The 20989-nt window shown below is 34.5% G+C and overlaps 1 protein-coding gene and 1 non-coding gene across 4 annotated transcripts in view; one reads left to right on the top strand and one right to left on the bottom strand.

The window, feature by feature from the left end:
* The window catches only part of LOC111046759 (LIM/homeobox protein Lhx3), a 158372-nt gene that overhangs the window by 100574 nt on the left and 36809 nt on the right, over positions 1–20989 (top strand). Inside the window, exon 1 of one of the 3 annotated variants that reach the window (XM_039424734.1) lies at positions 19152–20136. The exons of the other annotated variants lie outside the window; for them this stretch is intronic. Within the exon in view, the coding sequence (XP_039280668.1) occupies positions 20073–20136 (64 nt within the window). The 5' untranslated portion in view covers positions 19152–20072. Of the gene's footprint in view, positions 1–19151; positions 20137–20989 lie in introns of those variants that run through there. 3 annotated transcript variants of the gene reach the window in all.
* On the bottom strand, positions 15546–15617 carry Trnah-gug. Its single transcript has one exon. It is a non-coding gene; the product is annotated as a tRNA-His (tRNA).

Below are 20989 nucleotides of genomic sequence, written 5' to 3'. Positions count from 1 at the left end.
CTTCTCGCTCTACCTCCACTTGGACCCGATTCTTCCACTACTGGATACCTACTCAACTTATACAGTATCAATACAATATGATACAGTATCAACACAATATAATACTGTATCAACACAATATGATACAGTATCAACACAAATGATGCAGTATCAACACAAATGATATAGTATCAACACAAATGATGCAGTATCAACACAACATGATACAGTATCAACAAAATATGATACATTATCAACACAATATGATACAGTATCAACATAATATGATACAATATCAACACAAATGATACAGTATCAACACAAATGATACAGTATCAACACAAATGACACAGTATCAACACAAATGATACAGTATCAACACAAATGATTTAGTATCAACACATCAATATGATACAGTATCATCACAAATGATGCAGTAACATCACAATATGATACAGTATCAACACAAACGATGCAGTATCAACACAACATGATACAGTATCATCTCAACTTGATACAGAACACCATGGAATATCTTCTTATGCTATCTTTTCTCCATGCTGTAACCAAGCTCAAAGGGTGAGCCTATAAACAGTATATAGCGATCTCCCATAGGCCGTTAGAAAAAGTACAGTAACACTGAACATAACCATAACCTTAGCAATTCCATAGGCTAACATTCCCAAAGGAGAGGGGTAGGGTTTGGGTAACAAAGCAGTATTTTGCAAGTCATAAACGAAGTACTCTAAAAGTTGCCCCCCCACCAGACTTTTATTCCTTTTATGGGGGGTTGGAGGAAAAAACCCTGGAGGTATGCATCGTCATCCGGGTATCCCCTCTCCACAACCATCTTAACGCCCCCTTCCCCGGCAACCAACTAGGTAGTGGGGAGAATTTAAGGGGGTGTTCACGTTTTTCCGCGTCACCACTAAACGATACAAGTAAGGGCTTTGACTCGTTTTGTTCGCCACATACAATATTCATGAGTGATAGCTGTGTTGCACCCCCCGACATTTTCGATACTCACCCCTAAATGAAGCCCATTAGCCCCGGGATTACTATACACACACTCACCCCGACTGGTGACATTCCTAGAGGGTTGGGGTCGAAACGTTTTAAATAATTAAACATAACGCAGTTGTGTCTGTGTATGTGTGAGTTGGTGTCCTTTAAACGTGTCGTATGCCCTTCAACAGCACTTCCGCTACTTGGAAGGGCTAAGTGACTTTTTTAGCACCCCTACTCTCTCCCACTCAGTCTCTCTCACTCTTTGTCGTAAAAACAACAGAGTAATTAGCCTATTTAGTCGCAACTAATCCGATTAAAGTGTCGTTCACGCTTTGACTCCTTTGCAAATCTGTTGGAAGGTGAGCTGAGGGTTGAAGTGGTTTGGTTTCATTAAATATTTGGGACATTTTACACGTTGACTGAGTTGATTTGTGTTAACCAGTCTTGGTTGAGCATTATTTTATTTATGTACTAGCCGTCAGGCTCGCTTCGCTCGCCATATCCGTCTAGACCTCCGACTGGATCGTCCAAAAATGAGATCAGCGGGCTCGCTTCGCTTGCCTGCATTTTCATTTGAGCATGCTTTAATTCATCAGAAAGTCAAAGTACTTCCTCGCTCGATTCAATCACCGATTCATTTCAATTATTTAGTGCAGGGTGGAAAACTTCGTTAGGATATTATAAGAATGATTGTACTCCAGTCTATCCTTTAAAATTAGAGATAGGAATGACGTTGGGAATTTACAAATCATTCATTATCCAACTCTCTCGAATATGAATTCAGTTAACACAACATTATTACACTCCAGCTGAGCTTCCAGTAATGTTCTATAGTAAATTTGAACATTTTCTGTTCATTTGTTCTCGATAAAGCTGAGAAAACGCTAAAAAACACTGGAAAAACGCAGATTTGGGCGTATCTTTGAAATTTTTCCAAATCCGTTCTTAGTGCGCCTCTAAAGGGCAACTGAACATACCTACCAAATTTGAACGTTTTTGGTCCGGTAGAATTTTAGTTCTGCGAGTAGTGAGTCAGTCAGTCAGTTAGTGAGTGAGTGCCATTTCGCTTTTATATATAGATAGGTTGTGTATTTTAAATATTCGTTCGTTGACAATAATAACGTAAGTTACGTAGGTTATCTTCTTTCTTTAGGGCTACTTTTAAATATAAATAAAACAAAGAAATCTATGTACCCTTCTGAAATTGTTCAATAACGACATGTTTCGGATATATAATGCCATGAAGGACTTCACTTGATAATGACATTAAATAGCCGAAACATATTGTGATTGAACAATTTTAAGCTGCGTTTATTTATTTATTTATTTATTTATTCAAGGTGATACACATACTATAATTAGGAAAGAAAAAACAGGCAATTGCCCAAAACTTCTTCAGTTCCTGGATTTTCACATAAGTAATTTTTTAATTATACACCAAATAAAATAGAGAGTTGGATAATGAATGATTTGTAAATTCCCAACGTTATATTTTATAATTTACACCAAAGTAACTAGTAGTTCTGTGAACAGTAAACCTCACGCAGTATTCTCATCCACAAGTACCTGATTGAAACTACAGACCTTATGGAAATACAGCAATAGACTTCTCCACACATCTGTGTAATCACTTGTCAGCTGATTTATGATGAATAATTCTATAGTCTGATTTTTACTCCAATATTGGCGTATGAAGGAGGCTCATTTTTCCTTTTATATTATCCTTGAAATGCAAAATTTCCATAAACCTTGTATATACGTCGACGCGCAATTAAAAGAGGAACATATCTGTCAAATTTCATGAAAATCTATTGCCGCGATTCGCCGTAAATGCGCAACATAAAAACATATAAACATTCAAACATTAAGAGAAATGCCAAACCGTCGACTTGAATCTTAGACCTCACTTCGCTCGGTCAAAAAAATGTTTATTTTTATGTTTTTATTAGATTGAACGAAACTTTCATTGAACTAAATAAAAATTCGGCGAAGAAACAGTTTTGGGTTGTGCCTGTTAGTCCTTCCCCAATCGTTTTAAAGAATTATTCAGTTCTGTTTATCAATAAATAAATAACAAGCGAAGCTCGGTGCCCTGATATTCAATAAAAACAATAGAAAAATCTTGTAGTACCTTTCATTTTTTAAAAACTTTAAGATAGCTCAACAACTAGTTACGTCCCTGACTTACGACATTTTCATTTTTTTGCAAAATGAATAGTAGCCTATAGTAGTGTAATAAAGTTAATCTGGCATATCTAATCTGATATAATTGTTGATTCTTTGCGTTTTTCAATATATTCAAGAGGTCATATCTCGTGAACAGTGAAGAATTTACATAATCCGTTTCCAGATTCGGGTTCCTCACATCAAGGACCATAAGAAGGCGGATTTTATAATGATTCTATTACACCCAAGAAATGAGAAAAATAATGCACTGATCAATATGCTTTTCTCAATTCATACAAGAGGTCATATATCGTGAACGATGAAGAATTTTTCTAATCCGTTTGAAGATTCGTGTTCCTCACATCGAGGATCATAAGAAGGTTGATTTTATAATCATTGTATTGCTTCCGGAAAAATGAAACAAATAATGTACCAACGAATTTGCGTTTTTCAATATATTCAAGAGGTCATATCTCCTTAACGGCAAAGAATTTTCCCAATCCGATAGCAGATTCGTGTTCCTCACATCAAGGACCATAAGAAGGCAGATTTGATAATGATGCTATTCTTCTCCAAGAAATGAGAAAAAAATATACTGGTAGCTTTGCGATTTCCTATATATTCAAGGTCATATCTCCTGAACGGTGAAGAATTTTCCTAATCCGTTTGCAGATTCGTGTTTCCCACATCAACGACCATAAGAAGGCATATTTGATAATGATGCTATTCTTCTCCAAGAAATGAGAAAAATAATATACTGGTAGCTTTGCGTTTTCCTATATATTCAAGAGGTCATATCTCCTGAACGGTGAAGAATTTTCCTAATCCGTTTGCAGATTCGTGTTTCCACATCAACGACCATAAGAAGGCATATTTGATAATGATGCTTTTCATCTACAAGAAATGAGAAAAATAATATACTGGTAGCTTTGCGTTTTCCTATATATTCAAGGTCATATCTCCTGAACGGTGAAGAATTTTCCTAATCCGTTTGCAGATTCGTGTTTCCACATCAACGACCATAAGAAGGCATATTTGTTAAAGATGCTTTTCATCTACAAGAAATGAGAAAAATAATATACTGGTAGCTTTGCGTTTTCCTATATATTCAAGAGGTCATATCTCCTGAACGGTGAAGAATTTTCCTAATCCGTTTCCAGATTCGTGTTCCTAACAAGGACCATAAGAAGGCAGATTTTATCATGATTCGAATGCTCCCGAAAAATGAAAAAATAATGTACCTGCCAATCTGCGTTTTTCAATATATTAAGAGTTCATATCTCTTGAGCGGTGAAGAATTTTCCAATCTATTTGCAGATTCGTTTTCCACACATCGAGGATCATAAGAAGGTTGATTTGATAATCATTGTATTGCTTCCGGAAAAATGAAACAAATAATGTACCAAAGAATTTGTGTTTTTCAATTCATTCAAGAATTCATATCTCCTGAACGGTAAAGAATTTTCCCAATCCGTTTGCAGATTCGTGTTCCACACATCAAGGACCATAAGAAGGAGAATTTGATAATGAATCTATTTCTCCAGGAAAAATGAGAAAAAAATGAACCGATGAATTTGCGTTTTTCAATATATTCAAGGGTCATATCTCCTGAACAGCAAAGAATTTTCCAATCCGTTTGAAGATTCGTGTTCCTCACATCAAGGACCATATGAAGGCAGATTTGATGATGATTCTATAGCTCCCGAAAAAATTATAAAAATAATATACTGGAAGCTTTGCGTTTACCAATATATTCAAGAGGTCATATCTCCTGAAGAATTTTTCCAATCCGTTCGAAGATTCATGTTCCACACAACAAGGACCATAAGAAGGCAAAATTGATAATGATTCTATTGCTCCAGGAAGAATGAGAAAAATTATGTACTGATCAATTTCTGTTTCTCAATTCATTCAAGAGGTCATATCTCCTGAACGATAAAGAATTTTCCTAATCCGTTTGCAGATTCGTGTTCCTCACATCAAGGACCATAAGAAGGCAGATTTGATAATTGTGATAAATGCTCCCGATAAATTTTTGATTTAGAATAAAGAATAAAGAATAAAGAATATTTTATTTGCCAATGTACAATACAAATAATGAGATGAAATACATTTTTACACATACTTGGCACAGCCATCAAAGTAAACTTGTGCCGTTCCAAATTTGAGATTTGATAAATGCTCCCGAAAAAATGAAAAAAGTAATGTACCAATGAATTTGCGTTCTTAAATATATTCAAAAGGTCAAAAGATCTCCTAAACGGCAAAGAATTTTCCTAATCCGTTTGCAGATTCGTGTTTCTCACATCACAGACCATGAGAAGGCAGATTTGATAATGATTATTTTGCTCCCGAAAGAATGAGTAAAATAATGTACCGACCGTTTTGCGTTTTCCGATATATTCAGGTCTATAGACCTTAAGAGGGCATATCTGTTGAAGGAGAAGGAATTTTCTCAATCCGTTCGCAGATTCGAGTTCCTCACATCAAGGAGCATAAGAAGGCAGAAAATGTTATTCAACTCATTTTTCTGAATATTTGATGTCAGCTAATAGTTTCCAATTTCAATAAAACCTGACAATTGATTTCATATGAAATGAAAAATGAGAAAAGAAAATGACAAATGAAAATAAGAATAACCACAAACTCATTTGACACTTGCTCCCACCTCACCAGTTGTCACCACAGAGTGATTAGTCAGCACAAACATGCCACATGTCACCCACTAATACCATACCATCCATCACACCACAATCATCCTCACAAATCAGCGGCCTGTGTAAACAGAGCCGCGCATGCGTACTGAACCCACAAATCCGCAGTCTGTCATTTATAACTATAATCACTAGATTCCATTTCAATAGACTATGAAATCTTCCGCTATAAATGCGGCAGCTTATGATAGAAGGAGACAAAACACCAAATCTTTGGTAAATTTATATGAAGATAGAGGGAGAGAAAACACCGGCTCTATGGAGAATGTACAAAGAGATGGAGTGAGAGAAAACACCGACTTTTTGGGAAATGTACACACAGATGGAGGGAGACAAAACACCGACTCTATGGAGAATGTACATGAAGATAGAGGGTGACAAAACACCGGCTCTATGGAGAATGTACAAAGAGATGGAGTGAGAGAGGGCACCGAATATTTGGTAGATGTACACACGGATAGAGGGAGACAGAACACCGGCTTTTTGGAAAATGTAGACAGTCAGTGCATTTGTGCACCATACAGATCACAATGATTTGCACAAAAGATTTCTGGTTTCACCCTTCACAAATCACCGAAAACTACTAGTAAAGTCAAAAACAGGGTTGGCAGTGGAAGAGAAAGAGAGAAAAGAGAGGTAGGGTGAGAGAGAGGAAGAAAAAGCTAGGGAGAGAATAGTAATTCACCATCTGCTCATTCATAGAAAGGTAGTGGCACTTGTCAATACACTGTGGTGTCAGCGTTCACGATTTATAAATTACAGTAACCCCCATTCAACTTCCACTGACAGGGTGATGTGGATTAAACTACAGATGAGAGTATGACTTACAAAAACCATTATTATTATCCTCTCCCACAGTCAGTGTCGATGCGGCTTTTTGTTTTCCACCCCACGATATTACGGTCCATTCTTCCCCTTTCACAATAATTCGCAAACAGACCTAGAAACAGACTGTGAAATAAAGAGAAATCAAAGGAAGAAACTGGCAGATGTCTGTCTGTCTGCAGAGAGGGAGGTGAAACAAGTGAGAGAGAAAACATTCAACCTACATTTTTCATCTGTTTATGTGTTTTGAGCCATTTATTCCATTATAATCGAAATATTTTATTGCCTCAGAGATAGTGACCGTAATGGTGTACAGTTGGAAACCCCATCCATCTACAAACAGCTCAGTTTCTAGTGTTGTCTAAAATGGTCCATCTTTTGGGGGCATCCCAAAATTACGTAACTAGAAAGGAAATCAAAAGCGTTACGGTTGAGTGTTAACTCTTCGAGACTGAAATTATTTATTCAATTTATTTTGTTATCAGAAAGAACGACTAGCAGTCTAATTTCTTCAATAAATGAATTTATTAACTTACTGTGACAACGAGATGTTTTGGCAGGTCTGCCATCTTCCTGGATGAAATCCTTTCCAAAAATAAACATCCATACTTCCAAATTCATCGCTTTTACATACACTCCACACATGTATGTTTGCATTATCGATAATATAATAAAGGAGAGAATCGGTTTATACATCCAGGGGATGGGATTTTCACGAATGATGCATCATCACGTCTGAACTACTCAATTGATTAACTTGAAATTCTACATATGGATTCTTCATTCACCGAAGATGGATATAAGCCTGTATTAGTATTAGTATCATTTCATCCACTGACCACCTGTAAAAGGGGTATAAGGATATGTCAATTTGTCATTAATCAAACAGTAACATGTTTTCTATCTTCTCAAACCTCCATCTTGAGGTTTGTAAAAATCTTTGTATTCCTCCACTGAGTAGGCACATATGGATAGCAGCTCTTTTTTCAATAAAAATCTGAAAGCTTTACCAGACTTTTCTTTTATGTGAGATGGCAATAAGTTGTACATCCGGATACCTGAACTCCTTACCCCTCGCTCATACATAGTACTACGGTGTGCATCATCTCTCAAATTATTCCTGTATCTGGTCGAATATTGGTGAAATGTTTCTCCTGTATTAAATTCATTTATGTGTTTTTCTTTAAAGCAGATTGTTTCCAGAATATATAGGCTAGGAAGTGGGAGAATTCCAAGTTTTTTGAAATAGGGCCTACAACTAGTTCGGATTGACTCCCCTATCAACACCCTCAATGCCCACTTCTGAAGTCTAAAAACCTCACTACACTGCTAGAATTACCCCAAAAAATAATTTATTCTATTCTTAAAGATTTCATTACATCTAGTTTTTAGTATGTCAAGCTTTCAATTGGACCCTTGTGGAGCACGGGTTACCTGCTAGCTATCAATATATTGAGCATCTAAATACCGAATACCTGTTTAAATAATCTGCTAATAGAAAATTGTGAACTTCAAAATCACATTTCTGGTGGCTCGTACTCATACTCATATCTAATCACTATTTCTCTCATTTCTCACGTCTAGGGCTTATATGGACATCATCCTAGTCGAAATGATCATAACATAGGAATAGAATATTTCTTTTATTTCTTTGACCGTATTCATTTATCAAAGCGGATAGTGCTATCTCTTTCTCGCTTTGCTCTGTTGCCAGATCGTCTTTCAACAATGTAGAATTGATAATTCATTAACAAAATATTCCATCCTAATTATGAAAACGCATTATGAAATTGTTGAACAATTTTACTTCTTGCTTGGTAAAATATAATTGATTATTTTAAACGAGAATGAACCGTTAATATTACATTAATAAACCTAATAAAAACAATATAAAAACTTGTAGTTTAATATTTGAAGTTTTTAATAAAGTTTTTATCAATTGAATGAAAAAGCCCATCTTTTATCAATTGAATGAAAAAGCCCATATAAGTGAAGTGATTCTATCAATAAACCTGTATCAGCTACCACCTATAGAAGGCATTGACAAGACAGAGGATCGGCAACGTTTTTCTCCTATCTTTCTCCACTGCCATTATAGCAACCCCAGTCAGGTTCACCCGCAACTCAAATGGTGTGGAAATTATAGTTGCCAGGCTATTTTCGAAATTGTAAACATTGATAGAATAGTGTGTGCAGTTGTAATGAAACTGTCTGGAAAATTCTATAGCCTTGGAAAAAATCGTCAAGGTTTTGACGTCAGAACAGCAATTAACCATTTTTATAGGTTTCACTGCTTGTTGGGAGTGGATATATATCACTAGAATATGCACTTGGCTCAGTGGCAATTATTGTGAAAACGTAATACCCAATTTGTTCAATTGTTGTGATTGAATTTATTGCGGCAAGTGCTGTACTAGTAGTCATGTTTCAATACATTTTTGTGTATTGTCCTCATTTTTCCTATATTCCAGAACCAGTTAGGCTAGCTGGTACTCCCTAATATGGCAAAATAACACTTGTAGCAAAACTTTCACTGTTATATTACAAGACTTGGTTTCTGAGTTCCATACTATCATAGAGAAACAATAGCGTAATTAGATATCCCATGGTATAGGGCGTTTATGTCGCAACTTCAACTGTTATCTCAAGCCGATTACAGTCTATTATTGTCGATTTTTACTATTTTGACCGGGTAAAAGTGTATGAACATCACAATATGAGAGACTACCAGCGTCATAAAGCTTCACAGGAAAGAACTACGTGGACTATCCGCTTGAGATAACAGTAAAAGTTGCGACATAAACGCCCTATACCATGGGATATCTACTTATGCTACTGTTTCTCTATGATATTACCATAGAAAAATATAGCACAAGAAGAAATACCATGTTATAGGGCGTTTATGTTCCAATTTTCAATGTTTACTCAATTCAATTTATTCACAACACACAAAAATACAATGAGAAAACAATGATATTAACACATTAAAAGACAATATTGCTAAAATGATGTGTAAAATTATGCGTGCTGGAAGAAAGAGGGGAAAAATACCTTGCCAACTATGGTTTACCATGTGATAGACAGGTAAAATAGTCCTATAATGATGTACACGTTATAATGGCAGTGTTTGTTTAGCAATGGTAGCCTATTGCTATCCTTGTCTATCATTCAACAAAGCGGATAGCGCTTTCTCTTTTTCGCTTTTCTCTTTTGCCAGATCGTCTTTTAACAATGTAGAATTGATAATCAATCAACAAAATAGTTCATCTTGAAAAATATATAATTTCTTGCTCAATGAAATATAATTATCTTAAACGAGATTGAACAGTTGATATTACATCAATAAACCTGTATCAGCTAAAGTCTGTAGAAGGCATTCACAAGATGATAGAGGATCGGCAACGTTGTTCTGCATTACCATCATAACGTGAACCTCACTATAGTATTTTTTTTCGTGAAGCTATGTGACGCTGGTAGTCTCATACTGTGCCGTTTCTACACTCTCACCCCAACAAAACAGTAATAAATAGACAGTAGTCGACAGTAATAAGCTTGAGTTAACAGAATCTGCTTGAAATTTGGATCATAAACGACCTATATCAGGGGATATATTATTGTGCTATGTTTTATCTATGGTACTATACATTTCTTAAAGCGTATGATTGCTAAACGGCTGGGTGTCTAAACCGTTAAATTATGACGTTGAAAAATTCATCCTCTTACGGTCATTCAACCAAAAAAACTACATTTCAACGTTGAAAAGATGATCTTGTGCTACCTGGGTTAACACTTTTGTGTTGAGAAACGCTTTCCTCAAATAAAAGTTAACTGATAACTTAGTGGGCTTTTGATTTGGAAACACAGTAATATGATCTATAATTAATCTGAAAGAAGGTACTTACCACGCCACTGAGCCGAACTACCTGCAACAGAAATAAATTTTAATTTATTATAATATGAAGACGTGTATTGTGAATAATTGAGTGCGGTTTTAATTTGATAAGGAGGAAATTAATAAAAAGGAAAACGTTTTCTACTAGAACCATTCGATCAATTAAACAAAATGAGTGCAGGACCAGGAATACATCTCATGAAACAAACAATTTTCACAAATGCTCCACCAAATCATGGGTTTAAACTAAATCAAGTATTTTTATGTGCGAGTATTTGAACGATTTATGTAATCTAGGCCTATTATCTTTCTGAAATATTACATTATTTTTCTGGAATATTGGATTGCTTCTCTAGAATATTTGATTGCTTTTTCACTTTCTTACCGTACCATTTATGTATTTGTCATTCATTACTACTTTTCTCTCATCTACTCTCTCTTCAATTAAACTGTAACTAATTTCAGTTATACGTCGATTATCTAGTTAGGGCGATGAATAAACCTAATTTTTCCGAACAATCAAGAAGTGATTTTGAACCTTAAAAGCCTAGGCTATTTTATAACAGAGCTGTTCTCAGGCAGCCATCATTCCAAGGGAAAGTCTCCGAGATCACATTTAATCTATCTAAAAACTTTCCGAATTAACTTATAGTGCCCATAGCGTTATAGAAAAAATAGCTATAGGAAGATTCACTCTCGTACTCAACTGTAGAAATTCCATACAAATAGCATTGATGCTTCCCATTTAACACATGCTTCAAATCTCAAGTGTATGATAATTTCTCTGATTTCCAATGAATTACCATCAGAGGAGTTTATTTACTAACGCATTTCCAAATATACTGTTTTAAAAATATCACTAAAGATTCTGCTAATCAAAAATGGGAGAGTGAAAATAATTTGAACCTGTTTCAAATGAAATTCAATTATAAATAGTTTGCCTTGCTAAAATGAGAGAATGTCTAAGGTGGGAATGGCTATAAAAGCAACGAAAACATTTCGACCAATAGGAAGGTGGTGTAACGATATTGTGTTCCTGCTCTGTGATTGGCTTACAATTCCAAGTCGATACCAAGTCAAAATGGCGGTTCAGCATGAATTGTTTACGTTGCTTCAACTAATTGATTAATTCAGGTTTTTGTTCAATTACTCTAATATTACAATAATAATAGTTACTGAGGGTGATGTCCACATAATCTCTTAGGCTTGTGCGTGGGAGTAGGCGTAATGAGTGAGAGAGATGATGATGAGAGATGACGACTAGTTTTTAGGTTGTCGGGACCGACGGCTTAACGTCTCCTCCGAAAAAGAAAAAAAGAAAAAGAAAATTAATTCAGATAATACTATCTAAACGAATTATTAATAGTTAACTTATAAGCCAAAAGATAGATTCCGTTACTAATTTTTTTAAAAACATAGAAATCTATCAGCTTCTCTGATTCTCTGACCACTTCATAATATACTCTTCACATTACCAATACTATAGAGAAAATGTAGCATACAAAGATATCATGGTATAGGGGTTTATGTTCTAATATTTTCATTGTTAAAACTCAAGCCGATAGTCCCAGTACTTATTTTTGAGATGCTATGTGATGCTGGTAGTCTCTCATACTGTGCCGTTCTTACACTCTCACCTCACCTGGCCAAAACAGTAATAATAGACAGTAATCGGCTTGAGTTGACAAAAATGAGCTTGATATTTGGAACATACTCGCCCTATTAATACCATGGGATATCTTCTTATGCTATCTTTGCTCTAAGATACTAGTATAAGCCGATCGGTCACAACTCTAAGAAATTGTCGAAAACAACAGATTTATTGATACTTAGAAAGACCGATTTTGGTTGTTACACTATTGTCAATCTCTTATAAACTAAAACTAAATACAGTTAGTTTATCAGAGATTGACATGGTATAACAACCGAAACCGGTCTTTCTAAGTATCAATAAATCTGTGGTTTTCGACAATTTCTTAGAATTTTTACCGATCGGTTTCGATTAATTACCACAACATCAACTTCTCAACATCTTTGGAAGTCCAAAAAAATAACAAAGATTTATCACACAGAGTGCAACAAAAATAGGAAGAAAGAATGAAAAGTAAAGCATGAAATCGGTGCAAAGGAAGGTTACGTGAAAAATAGCTATATTTTTTCTGCTGCCGTCTATACCATCCACAATGTGGCAAGCGAAAAAGAAAATTAAGAGCCGACAAAAGAGCAAAAAGGAGAGAACAAGAAGAAAGAAACCAAAGTCTGGCGGTTGTTCCGGAGAAAGAAAAGGCCATAAATTGAGCGGGGCAACGGTCATCGAGGGAAAGGGGATCTAAGGGGGTCAGCACCCCTGAGACGTTCAAATTTCATTAAGAGCCACGATTTCCAGCTTTTCAGTGCAACCCTCACGCAGAATCACATGTGTGTGAGTGAGATGGAATGATTTAGAATCACATGTGTGTGAGTGCAAGGGAAAGAGGGAGAGGGACATTTGAGTGAAGAGACAGAAAGAGAGAGAGTGTGAGTGAGGAGGGGGAAACAAAACGTCTCTCACCTGGTGTGTCAGTGGTCAAAAACCAAAGTCGTAATTTGCTGAGTTTTTCTTTCCCTTCTCAATTCTCAACCTTTCCCCAGTCAATTCAAGGTTGGATTGGTGGTTTCAAACGCGGGAGATTTCGAAGTGATCAATGCAAAATATAATGGCGTTACTATTTTTTTATAGTGGCGAGAGGAAACTATAAACTAACTGTTAACAACTGAAGGGAATAGATATAAGACTGCTAAAGATTTGAAAAAAAATTTGAATAATTAAATGTTATCACCTTATTTTCTTTCATTATTTTTGAAACTGTTCATTACAAATATGAGATGATACAACAGAACTTATATAATAGGTTCATAAAATTGCATATTGAATGAAAAAGACTAAGAAATTGTCAAAAACCACAGATTTATTGATACTTGGAAAGACCGGTTTCGGTTATTACACCATTGTCAATCTCTGATAAACTCAGTTTATACTGATAAACACTCATTTTATCAGATATTGACAATGGTGTAATAACCGAAACCGATCGGTCACAACTCTAAGAAATTGTCGAAAACAACAGATTTATTGATACTTAGAAAGACCGATTTTGGTTGTTACACTATTGTCAATCTCTGATAAACTAAAACTAAATACAGTTAGTTTATCAGAGATTGACAATGGTGTAATAACCGAAACCGGTCTTTCTAAGTATCAATAAATCTGTGGTTTTTGACGATTTCTTAGTATTTTTCATTCAATATGAATAATTACCATAATATCAACTTCTCAACTACACAAAAAGTGAAAGATTGCATATACTTAACTTCATATAGTACGTACATCAGCTACTTACATATAACATTGACTAAGAAATTAGACAAAGTGTCTATTTGAACTATGATACATTTATCACGTAACAAAATTATACACATGCACATTCATATCTGTTTTGTCAAAATAATGACAGTAAAATTTATTTATTATCAAAAAGAACATGCCAATATAGGAATGGTAACATATAGGAATATATAATGGTAACCAGTATAATTATAGTTATAATAGTTAATTATAATTATATATAACCAGTATATTATAATGATAACCAATATAATGGTAACAATATAGGAATAGTAACATAATAGAAATACTTTTTTAGGAATTAGGTACTCTCAACGATACCTTTATGGGAGTTACCAAATGATAGAAAATAATATAATTCTCCTATGAGCATTATAAAATCAAAATGATGTACTGTATACTAACTACATCCTTGTATCGAAAAATTAATTAGCCCACAGTAAAATTATATTTCGCACAACTCATTTACTCTAATTGAAAAAAAAAATATTTATTTAGCGTATGACAGATACACAACAAATATATAGCTGATGAGTCTCAAATCCCTAGATATACACTGTATATTTCTAAATTCTTTGAGATATTGTGTAGTTTTTGGTCAGGAGAACATAAGTTTGTCTGACCGCCATCATTTGCTAGTCCATTTATTGTTACCCAATGTGCACCATGGAGGCGAACTAGCGTTACACATATTTATGTTCAAAATCTGATTGCTGGAACAATTTTGAGGTTAAACAAGGTTGAAACTCAATTTCAAATTTTCACAGAAAAAAAACATTTTCAAAAAATCATCTTCACGATTACAAGTATCCAAAATTGCTTAAAATAGTAATTTATCACATAAAAAAAATCCAAATGTAGAATTTCTGTTTGAAATTCATATCAAATCATATTCAAATTCATATTCATATCATGCTGTTGTTGATTCATGAAGTAGCTCGAAAATGACCCATAATAAGTCAGAAATGAAAAAAATATATATAAAATTGGGGTAAATTTCCAACGTAAAGTACCTTATGCCAGTATATTATTGAACAGTAGTAATGAAGTATTAGTAATTCTGAAGAATCAATTGAATTGAATTGAATTCAACAATAAAATTGAAACGTACAACAGTATGGAAACGAACAATAAGATAACAAGTCCATAATTCATAATGCATCTATTGATGCCTCTCATCTCAAATAATGTAGCTTATATTACATGCCATTCTTTAACACTTCTAAATAAATAAATAAATAATTTTATTTCCCTCATAAATTTCACTTGACATTCATTTTAAGTTTTGGAAATTATATGAACACTTTGACAAGTTGTGTGGTCATTTCACTTCTTTGTCCTGGAGTAAGAAATACTTGATTGATTCATGATAATAGGGATGGAATTAATCAATAATTGATTTGTAGTATTCAAAATTGTATAAATTTCTCTCAAGTATTATTCTTTGTAAGCTACATCTCTTTTTGTTCGTTTGATTCTACCGTTGTATGACATATGATTTACATACTGATTGCACATTTTTAAATTTCATAATTTAAAAGACATTATCAATAAACATTGCAAAATCAAAAAATTGTGCCGTGACCAGGATTCGAACCTGGGTTACTGCGGCCACAACGCAGGGTCCTAACCACTAGACGATCACGGCTTGATGGAAACCAACAGTTGGTCTAAGTACAAGAGCTGTACAATCTGCAACTGTGAAGCGAATTTAATTAGAGCACTTCACGGTGTGCTGGTCAACAGTTTATAGCTGCAGTTCGATTGTAAAAACGCTGGAGGAAAGTGGACTGAGGCGGAAACAAGGAGTGGATCGGTCGAGATGCGCGGTGAAGACTCACAGTAGAGAGCGGAGCTTTCCTTTCCAGACAGGATAGGATCAACTGACTATAGTGAGGTTCAAGTTATAATGGCATTGTACGATTAGCAATGGTATTGCTATCCTTGTCTATCATTCAACAAAGCGGATAGCGCTATCTCTTTCTCGCTTTGCTCTGTTGCCAGATTGTCTTTTAACAATGTAGAATTATGAAATTAATTAACAAAATATTTTATTTTAATTATGAAAATTCGCTGAGAGAGTGGAGCTTTCCTTTCCAGGCAGGATCAACTGACTATAGTGAGGACTACGTTATATTGGTAGCGTTTGATCAGCAATGGTATTGCTATCATTCACCAAAGCGGATAAGCGCTATCACTTTCTCACTTAGCTCTGTTTTTTATGTCGATTTTATAAGATTGTTTTTTACAATGTCGAATTAATAATTAATTAACAAAATTTTTCATCTCAATTATGAAAATTTATTATGAAATTATTGAAAAGTATAATTTCTTGCTTCATAAAATTTAATTGATTATTTCAAACGAGAATGAACAGTTAATATTACATCAATAAACCTGTATCAGCTACCGTCTTTAAAAGGCATTGACAAGACAGAGGATCGGCAACGTTGTTCTTCTATCTTTCTCCACTGCCATTATAACGTGGACCTCACTATAGTTACTTGTTACGAAATAGATATGCGAAATCAATAGGAAAATATTACTAGAAAACTAAAGGAATAACAAGTTACTAACAAATTCATATAAAACATGATTGGTGATGTTGTAGTCTATTGGTTGACATGAATCTGATCTTTTCAACTTATTGTGAACACCTGTTCATTTCTAAAGTCTCTAGAAAATTAAAGCCCGGTTGCACACCAGACGGTTAAATTTCAATCGTGATTAATTTCACAAGGACCAATCAGAGAAGGCGTTTTCGAATAATAGTCTTCTCTGATTGGTTCTCATGAAATTAACCACGATTAAAATTCAACATTCTCCTCGGCCTTCAATTTGTAGTCGTTTAATATGTTATTAAATGTTCAGAAAAGTTAGAATCCCCATTAATATATTCCAATCTCTGATATAATTATGTTCTTTGACCCCAAAGTTAGACAGAACTGTCTACTATATAACGTTGCTTCGACCCTACTTTTGAGTTGATATATCTAATCTGGAGTTTATAGTTTAGTCTGCAATTGATTTAGATTTCTGTTCTGATCATTAGTGATTTATAGAGTTCAGTCCAAATATGTACATATTGAGAGTTTTTTAGTCTAAACAGTTTTGGATTGATTTAAAGCTCAGTTTTTTAGTCTAAACAATTTGAGATCGATTTAAAGTTCAGTCTGAACATAGAGACTTCAGTAGACATCAGATTTTAAATCTAGACTAAACAGCTAGAGTTTTCTAGTTATTTCTACTAAAGAATACATTTAGATTCAATATAAAGGCTAGATTTAGATTCAATAGAGAGACTACATTTGAATTCAATTGGTTCATTTAGATTTCAATGGCCATAATCTTTCCTTCAGGAGTTTTAGGAGTTCTGAGTCTCACACGACACACTGAAAAAGAATTATTAACAACGTTCTTCTTATAAATAATAATTGAGATCTTAGTATCCTTTTCAATACTGTTTAGTCACCACATGTTTCAGCTATGTTATGCCATTATCAAGTTAAACTTGATTTGACAATTTTAAAAAAGTACTTAAATTTCAATTATTATTTATAAGAAAAACATTGTTAATAATTCTTTTCAGTGTGTCGTCGTGTTTGACACAGAACTCCTAAAACTGCTGAAAATTGGAGAGGATGAGGCCATTGAAATCTAAATTGATCGATTGAATTCAAATGTTAGATTTCTATTTTTGATTATATTTAAGAGTAGGCCTAAAGAAAACAAGACAAATGTTTCTCTTGTCTAGTATGTTTATTGTACATCCTTGGGATCCTATAGGCTCTTCCTGTTCTACAAAACTTCTAAATTTTCATGAAACTTCAGTTTCATTCAACTTACTGCTAAATAGGATTTAATAGTTTACTTCTTTTCTCCAATGTTTTTTCATCTACCAAATTTCACCGTTCAATGAAGACTTTACCATTCATTTATTCCCTGTCATTGAATAATACTTCTTCATTAGATGCTCTTCATAACACCTACTACAACGTAATAAACTACGATATCTAATACATTATGATATTAACACTCACGGTTACAATACAAGGTTTGGTCGTATAATAGACAGGCACAGATTAGATCTTTTTACGAATAAAAACCATAATATATACAGAGGTAAGAAGTGTTTTGTAAAGTTACCAAGCAGTCTCCAAATATTAGAAGATCCAAGAATGTTTGCAAAGAATTTTAAGGAATATCTGGTCAAATTGTCGCTGTATTCGTTTCAAGAGTTCAACATTGATTTTTGACGAAACATTTTTGTCTAACTAGGCTAGCCTAGTTATTTATATCTATACATATTTAATTATTGACACTGTTCCAATGTATTTCTTACATCTGATGAATAAAGACTATTTCTATTCTTTTCTATTCTATGATAATACATAAGATAATCCAAGATCGAAACCATATCGTTTTTGTAATTCACTATTGGACTAAGAAATTTGGGGACTGATTTACAAAGCTTTAAATGTTTCGGGAAGATGAAAGAAGGCTTCCTAAAATATATTGATTCATTACAAAGCTCTTCTTACTTGAGTTTTGATAAAGACGTGGAGATACGTCTACTGTTTTCGACTCTTTCTTCTCTATAAAATAAAATTTTGAAAAAACAGTAGTTCTCATCTTCTCAAAATGTCTACTACACTACAACAATATTCTTGTTATGTTCCAAAATAACACGCTGTCAAGGAACCTACAACAATTCAACCTCCAGAGTTACAAGTTTTCGAGAAACCTACAAAAATGTCCTGGTTATCTTCCAAGGACCGAATGTTTTCGTGTAAACTAAAACATTTTCCAAGTTACACAATTCCTTGTCAAATTTACGTTCAGTGCATGTAACCATTTTCCCAAGCTTTCCACAACCAAGCGCTGTTGCCAAGTCTCATCCCTTATCAGCATTTTTATTTCCTCGAGACAAAAGTTACAGCATTTCCTGACTGTTGGGGTGCACTTCGAGGGGGTAGTGACGTCACAGAGGGGGCGGGCTTGAGTCGGGCCAATGGGGATGCGCGTTACAAGCGGCTCTCGGCCATAAGGTCGAATTCACCCCTCAAAAGGGGCAGAAAAGCGACCTTATCGACCGACCACGATCGATTCTAGTGAATGGTCAGGGTGGTAGAGCACAGGCAGTCATCAGTACTTGCGCTGAAGCTCGCGTGAACGGGTCGAGGCGTGCGCATAACGATCTGACAACGACTTCAACTTTGACTTCATCGTGCGTGCTTTATAGTTTTCTTCAAGAAATTAACAACAAATTTCCAATCGTTTCTCTCGACATCTCACTAGAAAAATTTCCAAACTATTCGACATTGAAAAAACAGTGGTAACGTGAATCTACTTTCAGACAACTAGTGATAACTAACCTCAAATCACCGAAAACTTGTTGGGAATTATTGTGCAAGAGTGAGTGAACTCTGTTACCAAACACCTTAGTTTTATCAAATAACTTGCTATTATATCAATATCATGAACTTGTAGAAAAAACAGCCTTAGAATAACGTAGCCTACTTGAAAAGATTTTGAGAGTGGACCCAAAATGTGTTATAACGAGGACTTATACGAATACGTACGGTAGTAATATTCTGACAACAGTTGCTTTAACTTGAAATTTATACAGAAATCTCAGTTGGGATTATGTTAGGTTGTTGCACTGTGACAATTTTTTTGCTGTAGAAAAGTGATTCATGGTTGACGAAATGACCATTGATGATTGTATACTTATAAAGAAATTGAGAATTTTATTCTAAAGACATAGACAGGGTTCTAAGTTAAGAGTACCGCATGACTGTTGGGGTATCTAAACAGTAGTTGTGAACGCTGTTGATGGCAATCATTATTATAAACTTTGAAGTATATAGATTTGAAAACAACGATTGATTCTTGAAAGAGATTGTACTTTCCTGTAGTAGGATCTTATTAAAGAATATCTATCTACCGGTACCCAATAACTTAAAGTCTGAATTCTCCGTAGATAATAGACAATTAGATAGGATCCTGAATGATTTTCCGTTGTAAATTTTGTCGGACTCGGAAAGTTGACGTGATGTTTGTCAAGTGATCAGAGTGCAAGTGAGTGAAATGTGCAGAAATAATGATCGACTCGCACTTCCCGCAGCACGCTCAAGAATTGAAAAACTTTCCATGGCAAATTTGGTGTAAGTTACATTATTTTTCATTATTTGATATAGTTTTTCATGGTTGAACAATCTTTTTGCTGAAACGATTGTCTAGGAAACTGAAGAAATTGATTTCCACAGTGTTTTTTCTACTTTCTGTGATAATTTCCATGGTTTAAAAATCGTTTTGCTAAAACGAATTGTCCAGGAAAATGAAGCGATTAATTTCCACAGTAATTTCTCTACTTTCCTTCAAAATTTTCCTTCAGAAAGCCAATTTTCTGACTCCAGCTGTTTGAAGTCTAGGACTTGGCTAAATCCCGAGCTCGAAAATGGCCCTAAATGTATTCTGCCGTCCTAATACAAATGTATACAAAACGTAGACAAATAACCGGACTTAATTTCAATTCGAAACGATCATAGTGATTTAAATCTGAATGACTACAGAGATGAAATTACTAGAGAAGAAACACTACTCCAAACCCACAGCACCAATCAAGGCTATCTTTATTCAAAAGTTTCATCTGCTTTATCCAATACTGTATTCATCAAACAACTCAATTGATTGAATTTGTAGATTATGTATTGATGTTGTGGAACTTTTCCATAATTGAAGAGACTTGAAATGTTGTCAAAAACTCCACTTTACTTTAATTAATAAAAATCTGGTGTGGCGCAATCACACAACATTCCTAGCCATTATGAAAATTTATCACCTGACGTTAGTGTTCCCGCGCATCTCAAGTCTACTATTCAAAGATCCAAGCCAGCTGGTGACACGACAATAAGGCTGGAGACACACGAAGTTTGCTATCTCTTCATAGTGAATGATTTAATAGAATCAACAGTAGCCAAAAGTTTGTAATTGAAATAATAACATTTTCTCGAATTT

The sequence above is a fragment of the Nilaparvata lugens genome, chromosome 3 (assembly GCF_014356525.2).
Source record: "Nilaparvata lugens isolate BPH chromosome 3, ASM1435652v1, whole genome shotgun sequence".
Lineage (NCBI taxonomy): Eukaryota > Metazoa > Arthropoda > Insecta > Hemiptera > Delphacidae > Nilaparvata > Nilaparvata lugens.
Note: the sequence above shows the minus strand (reverse complement) of the source record. Positions and strands in the feature narration are given on the sequence as shown.